The sequence below is a fragment of the Pteronotus mesoamericanus genome, unplaced genomic scaffold (genome assembly GCF_021234165.1).
Source record: "Pteronotus mesoamericanus isolate MK-2021 breed Mesoamerican mustached bat unplaced genomic scaffold, CSHL_Meso_final contig_220, whole genome shotgun sequence".
NCBI lineage: Eukaryota > Metazoa > Chordata > Mammalia > Chiroptera > Mormoopidae > Pteronotus > Pteronotus mesoamericanus.
In genome coordinates, this window is record NW_026555091.1 from 353,173 (window position 1) to 374,687 (window position 21,515).

Genomic DNA, 21,515 nt, shown 5'->3' on the forward strand with positions numbered 1-21,515 from the left:
TGCAGGCGGCCCAAGTCCTCCGGGCCTGTGTTCCCCGCTGCAAGGAGGCCAGCGCTACTCCTTGAGGTTGTCAGAGTGCGTCCACAGGCGGGGTCTTTTAGGGTGAGCGCCATAACCTCGGGGAATATGCAAAGTAGGTAGTCGTCATCCTCGTTTTGTAAGTGGGGAAAATGAGGATGGCAGAAGTGAAGTGCCTGGCCTGCTATCACAGAATTAAGATGATGGTGATTTAAGAGTGTTGATTCATTCATTCCATTTCTACTTCCAAAAAAGATTTAAGGTTGCTCATTAAAAAAATGTCTTCAGGGCTTTTCTGTGTTCTGACCATAGTAGTCCTGCCCTCCCTTGCCTCTAGGTCTTCGCATGTGCTTTTCCTCCTGCCTAGGACAGCGTTCCCTCCTCTTCTGATTCCTCCTTAGTTTTCTGTTCGGGCATCACTTCCTCCAGAAAGCTTTCCTTGACACTCCCTCCTGTGTGTTTGCAGGGGACCTTGTCTTTCCCACCAGACAGAGCTCCTGCCCACCCTTTCGGTTGCTGATGATTCTTTCTTCCTTAAGTTACTTCTCGTGAGGGCAGGTGTGTCTGCCTGTTCACAAGGAAGCCTTACCAGCGAGCAGCCTCTTAGCACAGAACTGTTGCGTGGCACTCTTTTTTTTTTTTTTTTTGAATGACTAATTGAATTACTGGATGAAAGAAAAGATTATAGTTTGAAGGGGGAGAAAAAGATTTTATCAGAAGCTTGAGCTAAAATAGTTACGCAGTTGATCACTACCTTTGGCTCTGAGCTTCCTGGCAGCCAAGGGAAAAATGGAAATATGATAAACTCTATAATTCTTATTGTTCTAGGAAAACAGTTATGACAAACAATTTGAAACTGATCCATGTAGGGAACTGACTATTTTCGACAACAGTTCGCAGAAGTGGTATCGTCACGAAAGTGGGATGAGCGAGGCTGTCACACTGATTGGCCGCTGGGGGGTGGCATGTGGCCTGTGGGGCTCCCTGGACAGGTGGGCAGGGCAGAGCAAGCATCACACTGACCGCTAACGCAGGTGCTGGGCCCTGCTCTAGTCACTTTCCAAGGACGATCTCACTTACATCTTCACAGTAACCTGGTGGGGGTAGGTCCTATTATTTGTGTCCTTGTTTACAGATGAGAAGACAGGGGACTGTGGTCACATGGTTGGGAGTGGCAGAGCTGGGATTTAAACCCAGGCAGCCAGGCCTAGGCTGTGGACTCCAAACCAGGGTCGGGACGACTGGGAGACATATACGGTGTTCTTCGCCTTGGGTGCACAATCCAAGGGGGTACCAAAAACCTCAGTAATGAGCATAAATAATATTGTAACGCAGTGACTAAAAAATAACCAAGTTAACCCAAAACATCCATGAGGAACAAAACATGAACTTTTTTGAAAGACCGGATCTGCCCTGACCCTTGCCCAGCCCACCTCACTGGCCCTCCTCTGCCCCGGCCCCGCTCGCTCTCTGCTGCGCTCCCCACAGCGCTGGCCTTGGGGGTAAGGGACTTGGATCAGACGGAGCCCCCTGCAAGCCCACTGGGCCACTCACCAGCTGCGTGACCTCGGGCCGCCTGCGTAGGTGCTGAGCCCCAATTCCCTCACGTGGCAGAGGGCAGTAATAACAGCCCGCGGGGGACAGGTCTGTGCGAGTTTGAAATGTGATAGGGAGCATAAGACACTTGCATCGGTAACGGAGGCCGCTCCTGCCAGCACTGTATCCTGGGCTTCTGGGACCTGGCGGTCAAGGCTATGCTCCTTGGTGGGCGCTGTGTCTGCTCCGGTTGCCACTCAGGCTGGGGTGCTTTTCATGCCTTAGGGGTTTTGCAGGTGAGACCTGGACAGGCTCTGCCTAGGGCCCCGCCAGCCAGCTCCGGGGCCGGGCCAGGGGCAGTGGGCTCGGGGACAGTGGGCTCAGGGGCAGGCTGCGGCCTGGGCTGCCGATGGCCCTGGGGATGCGCGACGGGGGAGGTGCGGGCCTGACGGGCACTCATTCCTTTCTCTTTCCAGTTTGAAGTGGGCCCCTTTGGATGCATCCTGCTCACCCTGTCTGCCACCCTGTCCCGGTCCACGGAGCTGTGAGTACCTTCCTCCCGCCCCTGCTGGGGTGGCTCACCCGCCTTGTTTACCTCGCCTCCCCAGAGCCCAGGGTGGCGCCTGGGGCACGGCAGGCCCTTACAGTGAGCCTGCTCGGAGGGGTGAGCGAAGGTGGGTGGAGGAGAGGGAGCAGTTACATTCTAAATACATGCGTGTTCACTGCTGCCTTCTCTTTGGTCTCCCCACGTGTGCTGGGGAATGGGGGGGGGTGATCTGAGAGTTTACTGGGTACACTTTGGCATTCTATGGGCTCCCGAGACGGGTGTGGAGGGACAACTGAATCTGAACCCTGGGAGGTGAGTGAGGGGCCCTAAGAGCTCAGGGAAAGGGAGCTCTCCGCGGGCAGCTCTACCACCCTGTCAAGGCAGCCCGTGGCCGCAAGGCTCCTGTCCGCAGCCAGCACAGAGAGATGCCTGGGCGGGTGCCCCGGGGGCCTGAGAGGCAGAGGGAGCGGCTTCCTGGTCCAAGGCCGCCTCGAGCTGCTTGGGAGCCGGAGTTCCTCCATCAACGCCCATTCCCTAGGAGCTTCCCACACTTCTTACCCATATTTGTCAACTGGGCATTGTGTCACCAAGGAGAGTTCAGATTAATAGTCTTGTGATGTACAATCGATTGCCCCAATCACTTGCAAGCAGAGAGCAGGAGCCGGGGGTGTGGCGCCCTGGGGGAGTGCGTTTCGCTCTGGGGCTGCGTGGTGTTGGGGGAGGACCCACAACTAACCCTAAGCAGGCGGGCCCAGGAAGTAGGGAGGCCCTGTAGGAGGAGACGCTGGCTCCCTAGGCTGGGTCTGGGTGGCCCGTCCGCGCCCCCGTCACCTCTCTTTGGTGCTGGCGAGTGCAGGACGGCAGGGCTCAGAGGCCTGGTGGCACTGGCCTGCCAGCTGCTTGCTGCTGCTGACCTTATTAAATACATGTGTGCGCACAGCGTGCTCTGATGGCATTTTCCTTCTAATCCTGCCATAATGATATGATTCATTCCTGACCCGGCTCACGTGCACTGAGGCCATAAGCTGCACCGCGTCTCCCAGGCCTGGGTTGCTAATCCCTGGGCTGACGGGGTGGTGGGCGGGGGCTGGCTCCATGTGTGGGTGAGACCCCTGACCCGCTAGGGGGAAGCCAAGCTTGCAGAAGGGCCAGGCCTGGTGATGTCTGGCTTTGTGACCCTCTCAGCCTCAGTTTCCCCACCTGTACAGCAGCCCCTCTGATTCTGGGCTGTGGGCCCTGGCTTGCCAGCCTGGGAGCTGGGCCCCGGCTTACACGCCTGCTCCTGCGGGGAGCGGCTCCGGCCGACTGTCCCGCTGCAGGGGCTTTGGGACCCTCCGTCCAGGCTGCTCTTCTTGTCGTCCAGAGCTGGTGGGGCTGCTTCTGTCCCCTCCCCGCCCCACCCCGGCGGCGGCACCTGTGGGGCAGGTGTGTAGGGAAGGCTGCCCGGCCGGACCTGCGGGGCCTCATGCTAAGGCGCCTGGAGTTACAACCCTGCCAAACCCCTTCCCGCGCACTGCAGGCACACGTACACGTAGACACACAGACACATGCGGAGACGCAGGCAGGCAGACGCACGTGGGGCCTGGCTGCAGTCACCTCCTCCCATTGTCCCCTGGGCACGGGAGGGAGAGGATGTTGATGGCAGTCTCCTTCCCTTCACGGCCCCTGAGGACCTCCCAGGACCCGGGGGGCGGCAGTTTGAGTCTCTCCTGGTGGCTTTGGCAGCTTGCTCTGCCATCCAGGGGGACTGGCTGAGGCCTGCACTGGACACGGCAGGACACTGGTCAGGCTTGTCTTACTCCTGTGGCCGCCCTGGCCCCTTTTCTGAGGAGACAACATAGAGGGCATCCTCGCTGGCCCTGGGCATTAGGACCGGAAGCCACCCGCGTCTCGGGAGTTTCCTCCCGGCCAACCCTTCGCTCTGACATCTCACGCATGAGCTTGTTCCTCTCCGCGGCAGCCCTACTGGGTGGCACTGTTGTGATTTCTGTCACCGGCCTGCCTTTCAGGGGAAGAGTGAGGCTCTGGGAGGTGAGTGGCTTGCCCCAAGGTCACAGCTCAACTGGGCAGCGTGACCCCAGACAGGGGCTCTTTGGATTTGCTATTTAAGGACCTGAGCTTGGGAGTAAACCAGACTCGATTTCAGGCTGACTCTGACCCTCTGAGCCTACGTTTGTCTGTAAAATGGGGTCATTCCTGCCTCACAAGATTAATTGGAGAAACAAAAGTGAGCTTGGTGCAGCTCCCGCGGGGTAGCAGGCCTTGGATAGTGGCCCCTGCTAGTCTGCCCCGCCTCCGCTGTGCTCAGAAGCCTCTGGTGTCCGGCTCCATCATTTCTTGCCCTCGGGGTGGGCTTGGGGCCCGTGGTGGGGTCACAGCCGTAGGGATGTCGTGCGATGGGTGATGGGGTCCACCTGCGGCTGTGCTTGCCCTTGGCAGGCACTTCCTGAGTGGCCGGGAAGGGGGCTCCCCAGGGCGTGTGTGCTTTTCCTCAGATGGCGCCGCCCACAGGTGTGCTGGAGAAGTGCCACTCAGCTCTCTCTTACGGGTTTAAGTTCAAGATAACATTTAGCTAGGCCACCTGACGGCATCCGGTGGGGCCCGGGGCAGGCCGTGGGCCGCATGGGCCACGTCTGGGGGCTTCTCCAGATCCACGGTCCCTGCCCCGGGGCAGCCCCAGGGTGGCTGCCTAACCACGCCTGGTCCCACGGGGCTGCCAGAGACGCGCACTGGAGTGGGGCTGGCCTATCCTCCCTGAATTCCAGGGGGCTTTCTGGAGAGGGTGGCGGTTGTGAGGGTGACAGACAGGACTGACGGGGTGGGGGGGCAGGAATAGCCTGAGCAGGCACCATGCGGCCCAGGCCCTGTGAGAGGATCGCACTGAAGTGACTTAAAATGGCCCTGAGCATACCTGGCGCCTCTGAGGGGACCTCCGAAGAAGCTGTCCGCGCCTTCGCCTCCGGGGAGGGCAGCTCCCAGGACAGCCCACGCCCCTCTCAGGCCAGTCACGTTGCTGCCCACGGAGTCCCCCACCCCCCGGCTCCCCCGAGCCTCCCTCAGGTTGCAGTCTTGGGACAAGCGCCAGACCTGGCTCTGGGCTTGTTGTGATCCGCTTGGCCGTGCTAGTGGCCCCGGGATGGGGGACCCACCTCCTCCTGGCCCGCCTCGGGGCTAGTGCCTTCTGAAGGCCTTTCTTTGTAGGCCTTTGGGCGCCCAGGGGAAAACGTCACCCAGCACAGGCACCATTTGTCAGACGTCCAGGGCAGCCCAGTGGGTGACAAGTCACACAAAAGAAAGTCTCCCCATCGTTGGCTGCGCTGTGGCTGCAGGGCGCCTGGGTCCCCGTCTTTGGTCTTTGCTCTGTTGCCCACAGGCCTTGAGGCCGACCCAGCCAGCGCCTTCGCTCTTTCATCTCAGACAGGAGGGGGCTGGATTAGTGCTTCTTAATCTCTTTTGTAGTGTAATGAAATGGGACTTTTTTCTAAAGAAACCATATCCAAAGCTCACTGTATAAAGCAGATGAAGCAAAACTGCTCTGCTTGGAGCAGTGGGGGTGGGGTGGCAGAGACCCCCGCCTGCCTCCCCACCAGGCACCTCCCTGAGGCCCCCCTCTGTCATTGGCTAGGAAGCTGCCGGGCCTGCCTGCTCTGGGTTCCGGTTCAGCTGTGCCGGAGTCTTTGGTGCCGTTTCGGGGTGATCTGTTCCTGCTTTGGGCAATTGCCCGTAGGTTCTTGTGGTCCAAGGAGAGAGCAGAGGGTCTCAGATCACACGCTGCTCAGCCAGGGGGAAGAAGCCAGGGAGTAGGGGGCTGGGAAACCCGCCCCGCTCTTTACAAACACTGCGTGTGTGCATGCGTGCATGTGTGTGCGTGCAGATGAGAGGCAGGTAAGACTGTGGGGCCGGGTGTGGGGTGGTTGTACCTGAGACTGTGGGAAGGGCGACGTGATGGTGTGTGTATGAGTGTGTGTGTCTGTGACTGTATATGTGTGTGTGTTAGTGTATGTGTTTGTGTCGGAGTGTGTGTGTATGTGTGAGTGTGTGTCAGTGTGTCTAAGTGTGTCTGTCTCTCACACACTGAGGGCATGGCCATCCCTCAGGCTTGGCAAGGTTCTCAGGCTCAGGCCAAGGCCCAGGGGCAGCCCTCACACCAGAGTTGGGGTGCCAGCTGTCCCTTGGCTGTCCCCGCCCCTGGGGGAGCCAGGGTGGGGGCGGCAGCCTGGCCACTTCCCCCTCAGGGGCTGAAAGAGCAGTGGCTGAGCTGGCCTCTGGGCGCTGTTTATCCCATTCCCAGCGCGGAGCCTTGTGAAGGTTTTTTTTTCCACTTGATTTCTTGCCTTCTAATTGCTTTCCTCGGGTCTTAAGTTGCTTACAGTAAATCTCATACAGGCTTTTGCACCCCCAGCTCCCCTGCACTCCAAACTGCGAGGCCTAGAACTTTCTCCGGCATGCTGTCAGAAGCCCCAGTGGGGCTGGGGGCCTGGGGTCCCTGGGGTCGGGCCAGCCCGAGCTGGGCCTGCGCAGCGCGGGTGCTCGGCCCCTCGGGCGTCTGTGCTGACGAGGCCTGGCACAGGGAGGGCTCGGGCGTGCCCGCCGGCCTCCGTGAAGAGAGCCTTTTCACAGAGTAGACCCTTGGCACGTGTTCCAGCGGCGACTCGACTGCTCAGAGGCCGCCTTGAAGGTCTAAAATTGGAGGTAGTTTGTCATGTGCTGAAGTAATTGTTGGACGGCATGGCCGGGCCGCGAGGGCGAGGGGCAGCCTGTGCGCTGTGGGGCCCTGCGGCCGTCTAACTCTCTGCAGGATAGCAACAGCGACCAGGGCCACCGCGCTGTGCCTTTCTTTGTGGAAACAGCCCCGAAGTGAAAGCCGGCCATGGGTGTGGGCGATGCAGGGGCGAGCAGCCGAAACCCAATGCCCAGCCAGCGTGGGCAGGCAGCCCCGCTGCTGACGCACAGCGAAACCTTGGGGCTTGACGAGGGGCTGGGCCCGGGAACACAGACAGCGTGTTTGGGGCTGGACGTCCCTCCTCCTGCCCCTTCATCCTTCTTCCCTCCCTCTCTCTGTTCTCAGGGGGCCCCCTTGTGTGGTGGGGACCCCTTTCTCTAGCACCCGTCCGCGTGCTGGGGGCCGTGGCCCCCTCCCTGACGTCTCGCTGTGGCCAGGCCTGAGCCACACCGTCATGGGTCAGGTGACACAGGGGCTGCCCCCAGATGGCAGTCGAAAGCCACAGAGGCCCACCACATGGCCTGGGGAAGGGTGGCCCCTGGCTGGGAGCGGGGAGGAGGCCAGCTGTGAGTGTGGGCCCAGCCCTGAGCTGCCCCTGGCTCCTCTCAGGAGCGAAGAAAACAGTGAGAGAGCTCTCAGTTCGGGCAGAGCTGGGGCGGACGGGCAGTAGTTTGAGGCTTCAGGGTTTGGGCCGGGGCCTGTTTTGTTGAGAATCTCAGGTTCCCAGTGGTCCCACATGTCTGTGTTGATGGGAGGGGCGGGTAGGACATGTGTCCGCTTTCTCCTCCACTGTCTGTCTCACCCGCCTAAGGTCTTCCAGCCCAGGATAACGAGGCGCATGCAGAACCACCAAGCCCCGGCGCCCTGACTCCACACACACAGCAGCGGCTCTGCTGCCCTGACAGGGGCCTCTGGCCCCTCCCACCCGGGTCTCCCACGTGTAACATCAGAGACAGGACAGGATGGTTGAGGGCCCTTCCTACCTGATGTGCCAAGATCTTTTGACTATAACTGGGAAGCGGAAGAAGAGGAACTTCCTCAATGAACTCCAAATCAACTTTAATTTTGATTCAGATTAGGGTGGAGGCCACGATCACTTTCAACAAATGTGTCTCGAGAGACCAAGGTGGTAGGTGGGAGTTAGACCCAGACTGTACCTTTGGAAAAAGCAGACACCCCACCCAGACCCCACTTTCCATGACAGGCCCTCCTTCCTCTCCCTGGTCCCTTCCCTGGGAGCCCTCAGCTCCTGCAGTGACCAGAGCTCTGTTCTGTAGACGTCTGGCTGGCTCCCTCTGGGGACCCCCATGAGACCCCCTCGCTCTGTGGACTTCCACCCTGAGCTTTTGCGGTTTGTGGCAACCCCAGGGCCATCATGCACTTTACAGACATGGGGACCGACACGCCAAGCGGTTAAGGGCGGGGCGGCGGACACCGCCACTGAGCCCCCGGCTCTCAGGCTCAGGCCCTGCGCTCACATCAGCCGTCCTGTGCTGGGGGGTGAGCAACGGTGCCGCTCGGCCGGGGCTGCCAGCTGAGGCGGAGAGGAGGAAAGGCGGACATAGGGACCAGGCGGCTGTCCCCAATACGTCACTCTCCAGTGGTCTTAGCCAGCACAGCCTGGGCCAAAGCAAGTCTGATCCCAGGCTGCTGATATGGCAAGTCACAGCCAGTGAGCAGCAGCTGGCGTGGCTGATGCAATGGGTCTGCGTGGGCACCGAGGCTGAAGGCTGAGCGGCGGGGCCCAGCTCCCGTGGCAATGAAGGGTGACCAGGCCCAGGACGCACCAGGGTTAGTGGTAGAGCTGGGGCGGGGATTCCCCGATCCTCAGTACAACCAACACCTTTACTCACTCACCCAGGGGCTACACCTCCTGGTACCATGAAGGGTTCGGGTGGCCATGGAGGAGGGAGAGTTACGTAACCTTTCAGAAGAAGCTTCTGTGCAGACCAGCCTTTGCTGTGTCCGGGGAAAGCTTCCTCCCCTCTGCCTCTTCACGCCTCATGGCGCCTGGCTTTGGGGGGCTGTTCCCTCACTGTCCCGCAGCCTCCCGCAGGGCGGATGTGGGCTGGCCCTCGAAAGGGAGAGGCTCGCTGCCCACCTGCAGGCACAGAGCCCCGCCCAGGCCCTGCGGAGCCAGAGAGCGACTTCGTCAAAGCCTCTGCTCCTGGAGGGGCAGGGCAGCTGGTGGGCATTCCTAGGAAGGGGACGTCCAAGGACAGATGGGGCACATCTGTCCTGGGGTGAGGGAGGTGTCTCTCCATGGAGGAGTGACAGTTAGCAGGGTCCCGGGGGCTCTATGGGAAGGGCTCTGGCAGGCAGCGGGAACAAAGGGGGTCAAGACCCATGGCCGGGGTTGGCAGGGAACAGTGGTACAGGTCTGGTTGGGGAGGAAGGTGCCGGCATGTGGTGGGACGGGAGGAGGGGGAGGGCTGCTTGGGGAGGGCTTGGGCATCTCTGCTTTCTCCCCGCTCCTCCGTGCGCCTTGTTCTGCCTCCCAGGCCCAGCTAGTACCTTGTCCTCTGGCTGCTGTGGAGCTGTCTGCAGTTTTCCAGGCCCTTCTATGGCCTTGAATTGCAACGATGCTTTGTGCTGGTTATATATTGTCCCCATCAGGGATGACATCCCCAAGGCTCAGAGATGGAAAGCAATTAGCTGAAGGTCACACAGTGCAGGTGACAGAGGGGCCTGACCCCCAGGTGTCCTGACTCATTGCCCACTTCCTTGCGGCCTTCCTGGGAAAAGTGAATATCCGCTCTACCCAGCTCCCTTCCCGAGGCTCATGGCTACGGGCTCGGAGGCCTCTGTTTACTCTGGGCTCTTGGCCCTGATATGAAAGGTTGAGGTTGCAGGAATCATGACCTCTCATTGTTTTCTTGGTTGTTGTTATTATTGCTGTTATTGTAGGAAAAAGGAAGTGATATTTACCAAATACCCAACGCCTTATATAGTTTATCTCGCCCAGTTCTCACAGCAACCTGTAATAGTAGGTGGCATCATCATACCCACGTCGCAACTGGAGAAACCGAGGCTGGGGGAGGGGAGACACTAGCAAGCAGCTGGATCTGAGTCCAGGGCTCCCCGACTCCCAAGCCCAGGTTCCCTTCGCTGTCCCACGGCTGCCGCTGTGCTGTCGCTGTTGTCCTCAGACGTGAGCAGAAGCCCCACTGAACGAGGGGGGCTGTCTCAGGAGCTGTTGCAGGGGTCGGGGAGTGCAGTGCAGTGGACGGTGCGTAGCTGGGGGAGGGCCTGCTGGGAGGACACTCAGGAGCTGCCCTGGAGGGATGGCGTGGTGTCCTAGCGCTCAGGTGGAGGGGAGGGGGCTGATCGGGCCCTCCCCAGGTCAGTTACTGCCTATTTGAGGCAAGATGTTTTAAATATCAGAGGCATATCCCAGGAGGTCCCCGGGGTCCCCTGGCTCCAGTCCTCTGGCTTTATAGATGACGACACAGCTGAGAGAGAGGCAAGGACTTGCCTGAGGCCATGTGGCCAGTCCAAGTTTGGGCCGGCCACTGACCCACCTCGCGGACTTGGGTTTTAGGTGAATGTCTATGACCGTAGGTTGGAACCGGGTCTCTAGGCCACTTGGACAGCTACATTGTTCAAATGAATTGCTCTGGCGCATTCATTCATTCCAATGTCCAAACACATGTGGGTCGGCTTCAGGGTGGGGAGTCAGGCTGCACCCAGTCGGGAGTGGGGTTTCAGGGCTCCCGGCCTGCCTGACTGTCACGTGTTTCAGCCACACCGTGATATTGGTGCTGGGGACCATGACTCTGTGTGGACGTAAGACCACAAGTCCCTTCTCCTTTCTGGGCCTCAGTTTCCCCATCAGTAACACAGAAGTGGCGGTTCTTGGCCACATGACCTGGCCTGGCCTCGCAGGAGGTAGGGGCACAGCATATCTGCCAGGGCGCGAGAGTGCGGATTCAAGGCCCAGCCCGCTAAGCTGCACAGTAGCAGGGCCTCTGCCTCTCCGGGACGCGGCAGCAGGCAGAGAGGAGGGGGCAGCCGAGCCCCGGGCCTGGGGCAGCGCCGTGGCTGGGCCGGTGCCATCCTCCCTCGGGGCCCCCTTTCCCGAGCTGCGCAACGCCCAGTCCTGGAAGGCGCTGTGGCCCGGACACCCCCTTTGTTCTGTTTCCTGGTCAGCAGCGTCCGGGGGGCCTCCTCTGGGAGAAGCAGTCCTCGCTGGCGCCTGGGCAGGGCTCTTTGACCTGCACGCCCACGAGGCCGTTGGCCCTGGCACTGGCCCCCGGCTCCCAGGACGCCGAGGAGGGCGACAGCAGGGTAGCCAGGGCCGAGCCCCTCCTCTGACGCTCCTGAGCCCTGGGCAAGTCCACTCAGGCTCCCCTCTCCCGGGCTTCCTGGCACCCCAAGCCGGCGGGCCGCTGTTCCTGGCTCCCGGACCCTCGGGCTGCGCAGGATTCTCCTGGGGCCCAGCGTCGTCCGGTCCCCAGAAGGGCAACCGCCCCGTTGCAGTGGAATAGTTATCAGTCCCAGGGAGAGGCCTATCACAGCTTGTTGCTCAAAGCCCAGAAAGTGCAGGGGCCTCAGCGCTCTGACAGCCCTCCCCTGATTCAGCCCCCTGCTCCCAGGACCTTAGAGACCTAGGGGCTCACAGGTGGCGGGGGAGTTGGGGGCACCAGGGCTGGTGAGGAGGGAGAAAGGTGGCACCAGCCTCCGCACAGCCGTCGGCTAGAGCAGCTTTGCCTCATGTTTCCTATACAGGGCTTCTCTGCATGAGATGCCATTTGGAGAAAGGCCTTTGCATCTAAAAAGACATTGGAGGCCCCTTGTATTAGTTTCCCAGGGCTGCATAGCAAAGCACTACGGCCGGGGCGCCTGGAACCACAGGAGTTCATATTGTCTCACGGTTCTGGATGCTGGAAGTCCAAGATCCAGGTGTGGGCAGAGTCGGTTTCCTCAGAGGACAGCCACCTTCTGCCTGTGTCTGCATGTGGTCTTTCTTCTGTGCATGCAGCCCTGGTACCCTCCGTGTGACCACATGTCCTCTTAAAAGGACACCAGGCAGATCGGATCAGGGCCCACCCTAAGGGGCTTACTTAGTGAATCACCCCTTTAAAGGTTCTGTCTCCAATACAGTCACATTCTGAGGCACTGGGGCCAGGGTCTCCACGTATGAACTCTGGTGGGCACGATCCAGCCCACAGCACCGTCATCTCGTGTGATCCCCTCACAGGGGAAGCCTGGGGCCCTGGGAGGCGAGGTTTTTGGTGACCCAGCACCCAGGGCTGGGACTCAGGCCCGGGGCCGGCCCTGCCGCGTGGGCTGCCCTTGCTCCGGCAGAGCTGAGGGCGTCGTTCCTCCACTCGAGGACTCCTGAGCACTCAACTCTCCGGGGAATTCCCCTGGAGGGAGGTCTGGGCATCTAGATTTGCCAAAGTTGTAAATCTCTTAAGCCATAAGCCGCTCCTTGGCGTCTCCCGAATGCCCTGATGTGAAATACAGCTGTCCCTCCCTTTTAAGATCCGAGCCCACTGCTGAATTTCCCATCGTGTTTGCACCTAAGGATGCAATTACCGTTTCCTCCCATTGTCCTTTCTGCCTGTCCCTCTGCTCTCAGCTGACGCAGGCTCTCAGCCCCGCTGGGTGAACACGAGGCTGTGAGATTAGAGAGATCGGGCCGCTTCTGAAAGCTTCTAATGGCCCGGGGCCAGCGATGCTTATCGGTCCACCCTGGGCTCCTCTGAGGCTGTTTTCTCTTCAGAAGATGCCTGTACACACCATGGAGGACGTTTCCATCAATTCTTCTGGTTGAGCCCATGACCGCTGAGTCCGGCCCTCTGCCATCTGTCCCCCCAGCCAGCTCCTTCCTGGGCCCTCCGAGCTGTTTCAGGCGGGCCTGCTGCCACGGCTCTTCCTGACGCCCCCCAGCCTCCGTGGGCCTGAGGCGGGACTCACAGTCCCAGCCCTAGCCTGTCCTCCCGTGCGGACCACAAGCCAGCCCCATCTGGCCATGCTTATTAAAAACCACAAGAAAGCATTTCCCTTGCAGAGGTCATGCGCTCGAGTTTCTAAACTTGTTTGGGAAGGAGACAGGGTCCAGGGCGTGTGTTTTAGGTTTGTGGACTGAGCTTAGATTTAAAGCATAAAATTGAGCCCAGGTTTCTCTTCTGTTCCACGAAAAGGAAAAACAAACATGCCCGCTGAGCCCTTCCTGCCTCTGGGTCGCCCCTCGGCGATGTCCTCTGTGGGCTGCCGGGGAAGGAGGCAGCCAGGCCCGGCGGGGGCTGAGGGGGCGTGTGTACCCAGGGCCGCGTGGACAGCGGAGGAAGCCTGGTCCCTGGCCTCACATTGCCTCCCTGGTGTCACTTCTCTGTGCTTTGTCCAGTAATTCTTACTTCCCTGGGGGCTGGAGGGCTGACATTTTGCTGTCCTCTGAGCGTGTTCAATAGATGGCAGCTCCTTTTCTGTTCACCCATCCACGGCTCTGTTCAACGTCTCCTGAGGGAGTGACTTTGGGCAGGTAAAAGGAATAAAGTCCCAGAAACCCGTTCCTTTGGGTTGGAGGGATTTCTTTTGGCAAAGGGCCTTTCACCCTGTGCTGCAAGGCGGAGCCTGGGTCTCCTCTCAGGCTGCAGGAGCAATGAGTGTGCTGGGCCTGGTACGAGGTCTGTGCCCCGGGGTGGCGGCTACTACTTTAGACCGTTGCTCCCCTCTAACAGGCCCACAGGCTGAGGCCCGGAGATGGCAGAGGGTGTCCCAGTCCCTACTGTTAGTGACAGTTGGGATGTGAAGGCAGGATGTTAGATTCCAAACCCAGGAGCTTTTCTGCTGCGTTGGCAGAAGGCCTGGTGGGGCCAGAGTGGAGGCCGTTGCTTAGAGAGAGTGCGGGGGATGCGAGGAGCCCTGGGCGCCAGCCCCAAGGGAGGGCCCCAAGCAGAGGGCTGCAGCGGACCCCGTGGGAGCCGGGGCCCCCCAGTGACACTTGCCCCATGGCCCGGGTCAGACAGAGACGTGCTCACACCACTTTTTCCGTGTCTTCCAGCGTCCGCCAGGACTTCGACGTCCCCACCGGCCACCTGATTGGAGCTCACAGCTACTGTACCCAGGTTAGGGGGCAGCCGCTGCTTCTCGCCATCCTCTTCGTTTCTTCCTCTGCCCTGCCAGCCCTCGCCAGGCGGCTTCCCTGCAGCCGCTGCCAGAGGAGGCTGGTGGCTGAGACTTGGGAGGTTCAGGGGCAGTGGGGGAGGTGACCGCCATGGCCCCCCTACATTTGCACAGGGCGGGGTCTTCATAGCAGCCCTGCCCTCTGCATTTTCACAGAGGGGTTCTTAGGGGCCTCAAGCAGGGACCGGGGACGCTGAGCCCAACTGTTTGTCATCGACCCTCCCCGTCCTGGTAACACCAAGGAAAGGACCTGTCGAGGAGCCCATCAGTGAGCATCAGGACTGGCAGCTAAGTGCTGTATCTGGCTTCTGTGCGTGGCCCGGCCTCACAGAGTGGCCAGGGCATCGCAGTTAAAGCCAACCCTCACGTGTAGCACAGACAGGCTGGGCCCAGCTGATGACCCGGCCATCCTCGTCCTGGCTCACTGTGCCAGCCCTAAAAGTGCCTGGGCACCATGTGGGGCCACCGGGCGAGGGACTGTGGGGCGGTGGCTGCCCACCTTCCTGGAGCAAGGCCTCAGGCTTCCCTGGCTGCCTAGGCGGTCCCGCCCCTCTCTGGGTGCCCGACTTCCCCATGGGAGCCACCCCTCGGCAGGCAGAGAGCAGCTCAGCCCAGGCGGGCAGCTGAGCCGGTGAAGAGGGTGCCGGACCCGAGCTCCAGCTGGGCTCTGAGCCGTGTTGGCTGCTTCACTTGCGGACGGGGCTGGGGTGATTGCCTTCCCCTCCCTGAGACCCAGCTTCCTCATTTGTGGAATGAGTTTGGACCAGGCCAGTGCTCTTCAAACTCAGATGTGACACAAACCCTCGGGGGTCTCACTGACGAGCAGGCTCAGGTTCAGGGGGCTGGGCTGGAGCCCGAGAGTCTGCGTTTCTCACAGGCTCCCCAGGGAGGGCGGAGCTGCTGGTCCACAGGCCACACTTGGAGTAACAAGGGATGGGGTGACCCCTGGGCTTTGCCACCTTGTGACCGAGTTGGGGCAGGCACAGCCTGCTGTTCCTTCTCCCCATTTCAAGAAGGCGTCCTGCTCCGAGGAAGGCGTGGGACGGGGGCAGGCTGTCCTTTCCCTTGGACACCAGGTGGGAAGGGCAACCGTCTGATGAAGGCGAGCCACTCTGGCAGCCGCTGACCCCTCCCCCCCGGGGCAGTGTCCCTGAGCCACCGCTTCCCACAGAGCCCTCCTCGCCTCCTCCGTGAGGACCCGCGACGTCTCCCTCTGCGGCCAGAGTGGAGCCACTTTCAGCAGGGGTCTTGGTGGCAGAGGGAATTGGAAACCAGGCGTCACTCTCACCATCCAGGGGAAATACTTCTGTGAACTTCGCCCTCTAGAGGAAAGGCTGGGATGGCCGTTCCCACGCCCGTGTGAGCTCCCTGCCTGTGGGCCGCATGCTCGCGCCAGGCCCGGCAGGAGGTGGGCTGGGCAAGGGTCCTGGCCACCAGGCTCCAAGCCAGGGCTCACTTGGATCTTTCCCCGGCAGTCAGCAGGCACTTGGCAGTCGCTCTTTGTCTTGAATGTTTGGCCAACCAGGCGGTACCTTGAGGGTGACAAGTGGGGAGGGAAGGGACTTTGGACAGGGAGCCAGAACCCATGGTTAGAAGTCCAGCTCTGTCCCTAACCAGCTGTGTGGCTTGGGCAAATCCTTTCCCATCTGTGAGCCTCAGTTTCCCCCTTCCTAACAGGAGGTGGGACCCCTAAGATACTCTGCATGACAAAGGGCCCTTCCAGTCACCCCGGTACACCATCTCCTATCTCGGGGGTCAGCAGGCTTGTTGACCTGTCGGGCCTGAGACAGAAATCAGTGACCCCTGAACCCCGATCCTACGCAGCTGACGAGGGCAGAGACAGAGCTGGGACCGAGATGGGGGCTTCCCTGCCTCCACCTCCCTGCTGCTGCCACCGCCCTCCACTGCCCCTCCCTTCCTGAGGACCCCGCCATCCTCCGTGAGATCTGAACAAGGCTGGGGACCGAGTTACAGGCACCGCACCACCGTTTCCTGGTGTTGCTAATGTGCTCTGGTTATGTAAATGTGCTCCGGTTATGTAAGATGTTATCACTGAGGGAAGCTGGGTGAAGGGTACACAGGAATTCTCTGTACTATTCTTACAACTGCTTTTAAGTCTAAAATTATTTCAAAATAAAATAGGTTATTAAAGAAATCACCCTCCTTCAAGACCCACCCAAATGTCACTTCTCCACAAGTTGCTCGGTCCAGTCACGTGGTCTCGTATCCGCCTGGGCTCCGGAGTGCTCTGTGCCCCAGTTTGACGTCCTGGGCACAGGCTGTATTATTGTGCGGGCACATGCCGGAGCCCCCACTGTGACCCCAATGGCCAAGGTCAGGAACCATCTTTCCCTCCGGTGGGACCCCCACCTGCGCCAGGGCCTTGTGCACAGTTGTGCTTGATGAACGCTCTCGGGGTAAAGGTTGATGTGTGCCCAAGGTGGCTTTGGAGAGAAGAGTTGGCAGCTTTTCCCGAGGGCTTGTGGGATCGCTGAAGTCAAAGCCCCTCTGATCTTGGTCGCCCTCCCTCCGGGCTTTCCTTCCTTCTCCGCCCTTTCTTCCTCGTGCCCCAGCGTGCCTTGACCAGCCGTTCCCATTTGTCTCATCAACAGGAACTTGTCAATCTGCTCCTGACCGGGAGAGCCGTGTCCAATGTTTTCAATGACGTGGTGGAGCTGGATTCCGGGGATGGGAACGTCACGCTCCTCAAAGGCATTGCTGCCCGCAGCGACATTGGCTTCCTCTCGCTCTTTGAGCACTACAACGTGTGCCAGGTACCAGGGGCACAGGTGTCCCGAGACTCGGGAGCCTGGCTGCCTGGGGCTGAGGGTGGGCAAGGAGGGCTGGGGGAACCCGGGGCCAGCCTCGCTCACAGAGGGCCTGGGAAGAAGCGTAGATTCACTGCCAGTGGGTACTAGGTGCTAGATTCATACCTGGAGCCGGCTGATACCATGTTCTGGGAAAGGCTGTTTGAAAGGGACTGCTCAGGGCTTATCGTGTGGTTGTGGGTCAGAGTGTGGCTGCCACTGTCATGTGTGTGTGGGGGTTGTGTGTGTGGCGGGGTGTCTTCTCTGGGGACAGGTGACCTGGAGCTACAGGCCTTGTATTAGTGTCCTAGGGCTACTGCAGCAAAGCACTATCAACAGGTGTCTGAAAACAACAGGAATGTATTATCTCACACTTCAAGAGCCCGGGTTCTCCCGGCAGAAGTCCAAGGTCAAGGTGTCGCTGAGGCCTTGGCTCCCTCAGAACCCGCAGGGAGCGGCCTTCCCCGTCCCTGCTAGCTTCTGGTGTTTGCCAGCCATGCTTGGCGTTCCTTGGCTCACTGCCACATCACCCCGGTCCCCGCCTCCGTCTTCACGTGGCCGTCTTCTCCCTCTGTGTCTTGTCCTGTTCTTGTAAGGATGTCAGTTCATGTTGGATTAAGGGCCCACCCTACTCCACTAACCTCCCCGTAACTGTTACATCTGAAACAGCCCTATTTCCAAACATGGTCACATTCCGATGCGCCGGGGGCTAGGACTCCGACACATCTTTCTGGGAGGTACAGCCCTACCCAGAGCAGGCCTCCCTCTGGCTGTTCGCTAGAGCATCGGCGCCCCCGCCGCGGCTCACTGCAGCCAGCGCTTCGGATGGGGCTGGGCCCCCAGGGGAGCTGGGCCGGGGGGCACTGTGACTGTGCCTCTCGGCAGCGTGGGCAGGGAGCGCCGGGCCCTGCGTCCTTGCCCCAGCCTGCTGCGGGTCCTCCTCGGAGCCGTGGTTCTCACGGATTCTGGGACAATATTGTTCTCTGGACGGCTGCGTGGTGAGCGCTGTCCTGAGAAGGGCGACAGGAGCTCTTTGCCTGGTGGCTGCCCTGCAAAGGTCCTCGGAGGGTCTGGGTGAGGCCTCATTCACTGTATATCCCCAGAACCAGGGACGCAGTGACCCAAGGGGACACCCAGAGGGTGCTAGGCCACTGGATTGGCAGACTGGTTGGAGCCCGGCATTTTAAGGTAGGGCTGTTTCACCATGCCCCTCCCGCATGGTCACATGCTCCGGTGTGCCATCCCGTCGCTCATGGGCCACGTGCTGCGGCCCCATCCCCAGGTGTCCTCTCTGGACCGCCCCTGCCCCCATGGACAGGAGGCAGACTTGGCTTCCAAACACTTGAGCGGAAAAGAGTGATAGTGGCTCCTTCCCAGATCTGCTGGTGTTTGGAGGGAGCCCAGGAATGTGGCCACGTGGCCTGTGAGAAGCACCAGGGCCCCAAGCATCAGACCTTGGGTGGGCTCTGGAAACATGCAGCTCGGATTCCACAGGCCGAGAGGGTAGCCTTGGCGGCGCTCGCGGAATCCCCAGGCTTACTCACCGTGAGCCCCGGTTTCATTCCTGTGTTGAGGGCGTTGGTCAACAAGTAAACTATTTTCCTTAGGTCTGCTGAGGGTCATTGATGAGAATATCGGGTGAGGGGTGGGGGTGGGTGCAGGGAGGGCCATCCTTCCCTTGGAATGAAATGCTGATTGAAGAAATGCAGGCCCTGCAGAGATCCCAATCCTTGACTCCACACCCCCCTTCCCCCGGCTGCTGTTGTGTGCTTGGCTGGAGGCTGGGAGTTTCACCCCCCACAGCAAGACGGTGTTTGCACCTGTGCCTGGGGACTGCGGGGCCTTCTGCGGCCACCTGTGACCCCGCTGGTCTGGCCTTGCCTGTCGGACTCCCACCCTCCCAGAGCTCAGCAGCGATGGGGGACCACAATGCAGACAGCAGCTGGGAGGCCACCTCCTCGTGGTGGTCATGGCGACGGGGGACTGGCAGGCCTAGGGAGGACCTCACGGGACAGGGAGTTTAACTTCGGTGCTTCTCCCCTGCCCGAGGCGGGTGTCCATTGCTGCCTCTATGAAGGGGTCCGAGCAGAGACTGAGCTGGGCAGGGAGGTGCGCTGCAAGCCCCACCCTCCTCCACGCCCCGCCCCCGACACGTGGTGCCCTCCGCCCCGTTACCCAGGCCAGGAGCGCGTCCAGTCCATCAGGGGCCACCCTCAGTTGTGTCTCCCATCCGTTTCACCATAGTCGGAGTCGCCAGCATTGCTGGTCAGGCGTCTGTGACGGCGGAGCTGCTCTGGGCTGCTGTCCCCACCCTCTTCTCAGCCGTCTCTTCAGTGTGATCCTTCAGAGGGTGGGGCACATCACAGCATCCCTTTGCTTACCACCCGCCAGTGGCTGCCCAGCTCTCTGAGACGGTTATAGGCTGAATTATTCCCCCTGCCTGCCCCCGCCCCAAATTGACATGTTCGTGTCCTAGCTCCCAGCACCTCAGGACGTGCCCGTATTTGGAGATAGGGCCATTAAAGAGGTACCGTATTTTGCTATGTATAATGTGCACCTTTTTAGCCCAAATTTTTGAGGAAAAAATAAGGATGTGCATTATACATGGGTAGTACTAATTAAAATTTCTTGTACCTTGTAACTGTTCTTGTGTTTTATAATTATTTGTTACATAAAATTTCTTGTACCATAGTATGTTCAAAAATAAATGCTAAAATTCCTTTATAACACACACAAAAGTACCTAAATATAAATAAATAAATAACTGAATTAAAAAATTAAAATGAAAGATTTTTTTTTTTCCCTGAAAGTTCAGGCGCGTATTATACATGGCAAAATACAGTAATTAAGTTACAGTGAGGCCTTTGGGCGCACTCTAATCCAATGTGACTAGTGCTCTTATCAGAAGAGGAGATTGAGACAGAGTCATGGAAGAGGAGAAGGCCCTGGGAAGACTAGGGAGATGACTGCCACCCACAAGCCGCAGAGAGGGGCCCCAGAGGCAGCCAGTCCCTCTGACACCCTGGTCTGGGGCTTGCAGCCTCCCGAGCAGCGAGACGACGTGCCTGCGGCCCCAGCCAGCTGGGCTGTGGGATCCGGTCCTGGCAGCCCCAGGGTGCAGCCCCAGGTGTGTGGGTCCAGAACTCCCCAGGACCTGCAAGTCCCCGCGAGACCTGTCCGTTTCCTCCTGCTGTCGCATTGAGGTCACTGCCTGCGGGTGGCCTTCCCTGACCTCATCACTGTCTACGCAGGGGTCTCCTCTCATGGCCCCGCCCCCCTATCCGTTCCCACCACAGAATCTCACTTCTTCTTCGTGGTCCTCTTCTCGGTTCTAAGCGTTGTGTCGCATTGGTCTTGAGATGCAAGCTTTCCCCATTGCTGAGCATCCCTGAGACTTCAGTGCATCATGGCACTCAGTGGTGGGTCCAACTTGAATGGTCAGCTCGCATCCTTTCTCAGCCATTCGAAAAATAATGGCGACTCTGACAGCACCTTAGTCAGTGAAATGCAGCAGAAATGCACCCATAGGATCATTCGGTTACTGCCCGCCTTCCCTATTCATCTGGTAGGCGCCATAGGACAAGGCTGTTCGTATCCCGTCGCTGCCATAGCCTTGTGGCCGAGCACGGTACCTGGGACCAGAGTACAGGCCCCGCTGCCTGGATATCCCTGGAGGTGACAGACTCTAACCCTGCCAGCAATCACATGTGGATCCTTTCCCATTAGGGCGTCTAAGCTGGCAGTCCCCAGATGAGTTTGGGGCACCGCCCCCACCCCAAGATGTAAGAACCGTCTTTAAAAAGTAGTCCTCAGTAGTGCTGCGTGGTCACCCACCAGGAGAAAGCCTCAGCCGGTGCTGGAGGAAATGCACGCCCACCGCCCCCTCCTCGCCCCAGGCCTTTGGTCAGCGACCCCAGAATCCGAGGAAGGGAACTTCATTTTTGGAAAATGTCACCCACTTGGAAGAGGCTCCTGAATGAGAAAGCTCCTTTATAAACTCTCTGGGCAGCTTTTTTTGCCCTTCATCTCCTGACCGCTGTATAAATGGCAAGCTGCCCTTTTGTCCCTTCACTGGAAAATTCAGGGTGGCTGATCATGCAGACGCCTGCTCCTGGGCGGGTTGTGTGGCTCCTTTTCCTGCCGTGAATGAGCCCTGGGTCCCCAGTCTTCGAGGCTCCCTCTCAGAGGTGACTCCCCTGCCAGAAAAGCCTCTTTTGAGCCTGGAACAGAAGCCAAGTTGGCTGTGGGGTTCAGGCACGTCCAGCCACGTCCTTTAAGACACCTAATTCCCACATCCCACTGAGGAGCGGGCTCCGCAGTCACGTTTGAATGTCACACGGGGCTGGAGTGAGGGCCTGATGGGTCAGGTGGGGGCCGGGCGCTTGGTCAAAGAGAAAAGGAGCACATTGTGAAGGTCGCCCTCCCACCTCCTGGCAGCAGCTGTTCGTGAGCAAGCCTTGCACAGGGGACCTGGTTTAGAACACTCGGCACGCAGCCCCTCCCCCAGCCCAGGCTCAGAGGGGCCGCGGGGCGCTGCACGGCCACACTTCTGTGACAGGCCCTGGAGAAAGTATGCCCTTCTCCCCACTGGAAAAATAATTCCCATTCTTTCCTTAATCCACAGGCTGCGGCTGTAAATACCTGAGCAAGCAAACATCTCCCAGGGCTGGTGGGGATTTAGCAGAGAATCAACCCGGCCCAGCCCATGGCATGTACTCATTGAATAAACGTGGGTCTGGGTGGGGAAGGCGCG

General features: G+C 59.6%; 1 protein-coding gene across 1 annotated transcript in view; it reads left to right on the plus strand.

Moving 5' to 3' along the window:
• The window catches only part of MINDY4 (MINDY lysine 48 deubiquitinase 4), a 94,502-nt gene that overhangs the window by 62,010 nt on the left and 10,977 nt on the right, over positions 1–21,515 (plus strand). Inside the window, exons 13-15 of the mRNA XM_054571333.1 lie at positions 2,031–2,098; positions 13,834–13,897; positions 16,568–16,729. Coding sequence (XP_054427308.1) covers positions 2,031–2,098; positions 13,834–13,897; positions 16,568–16,729 — 294 coding nt within the window. The remainder of the gene's footprint in view (positions 1–2,030; positions 2,099–13,833; positions 13,898–16,567; positions 16,730–21,515) is intronic.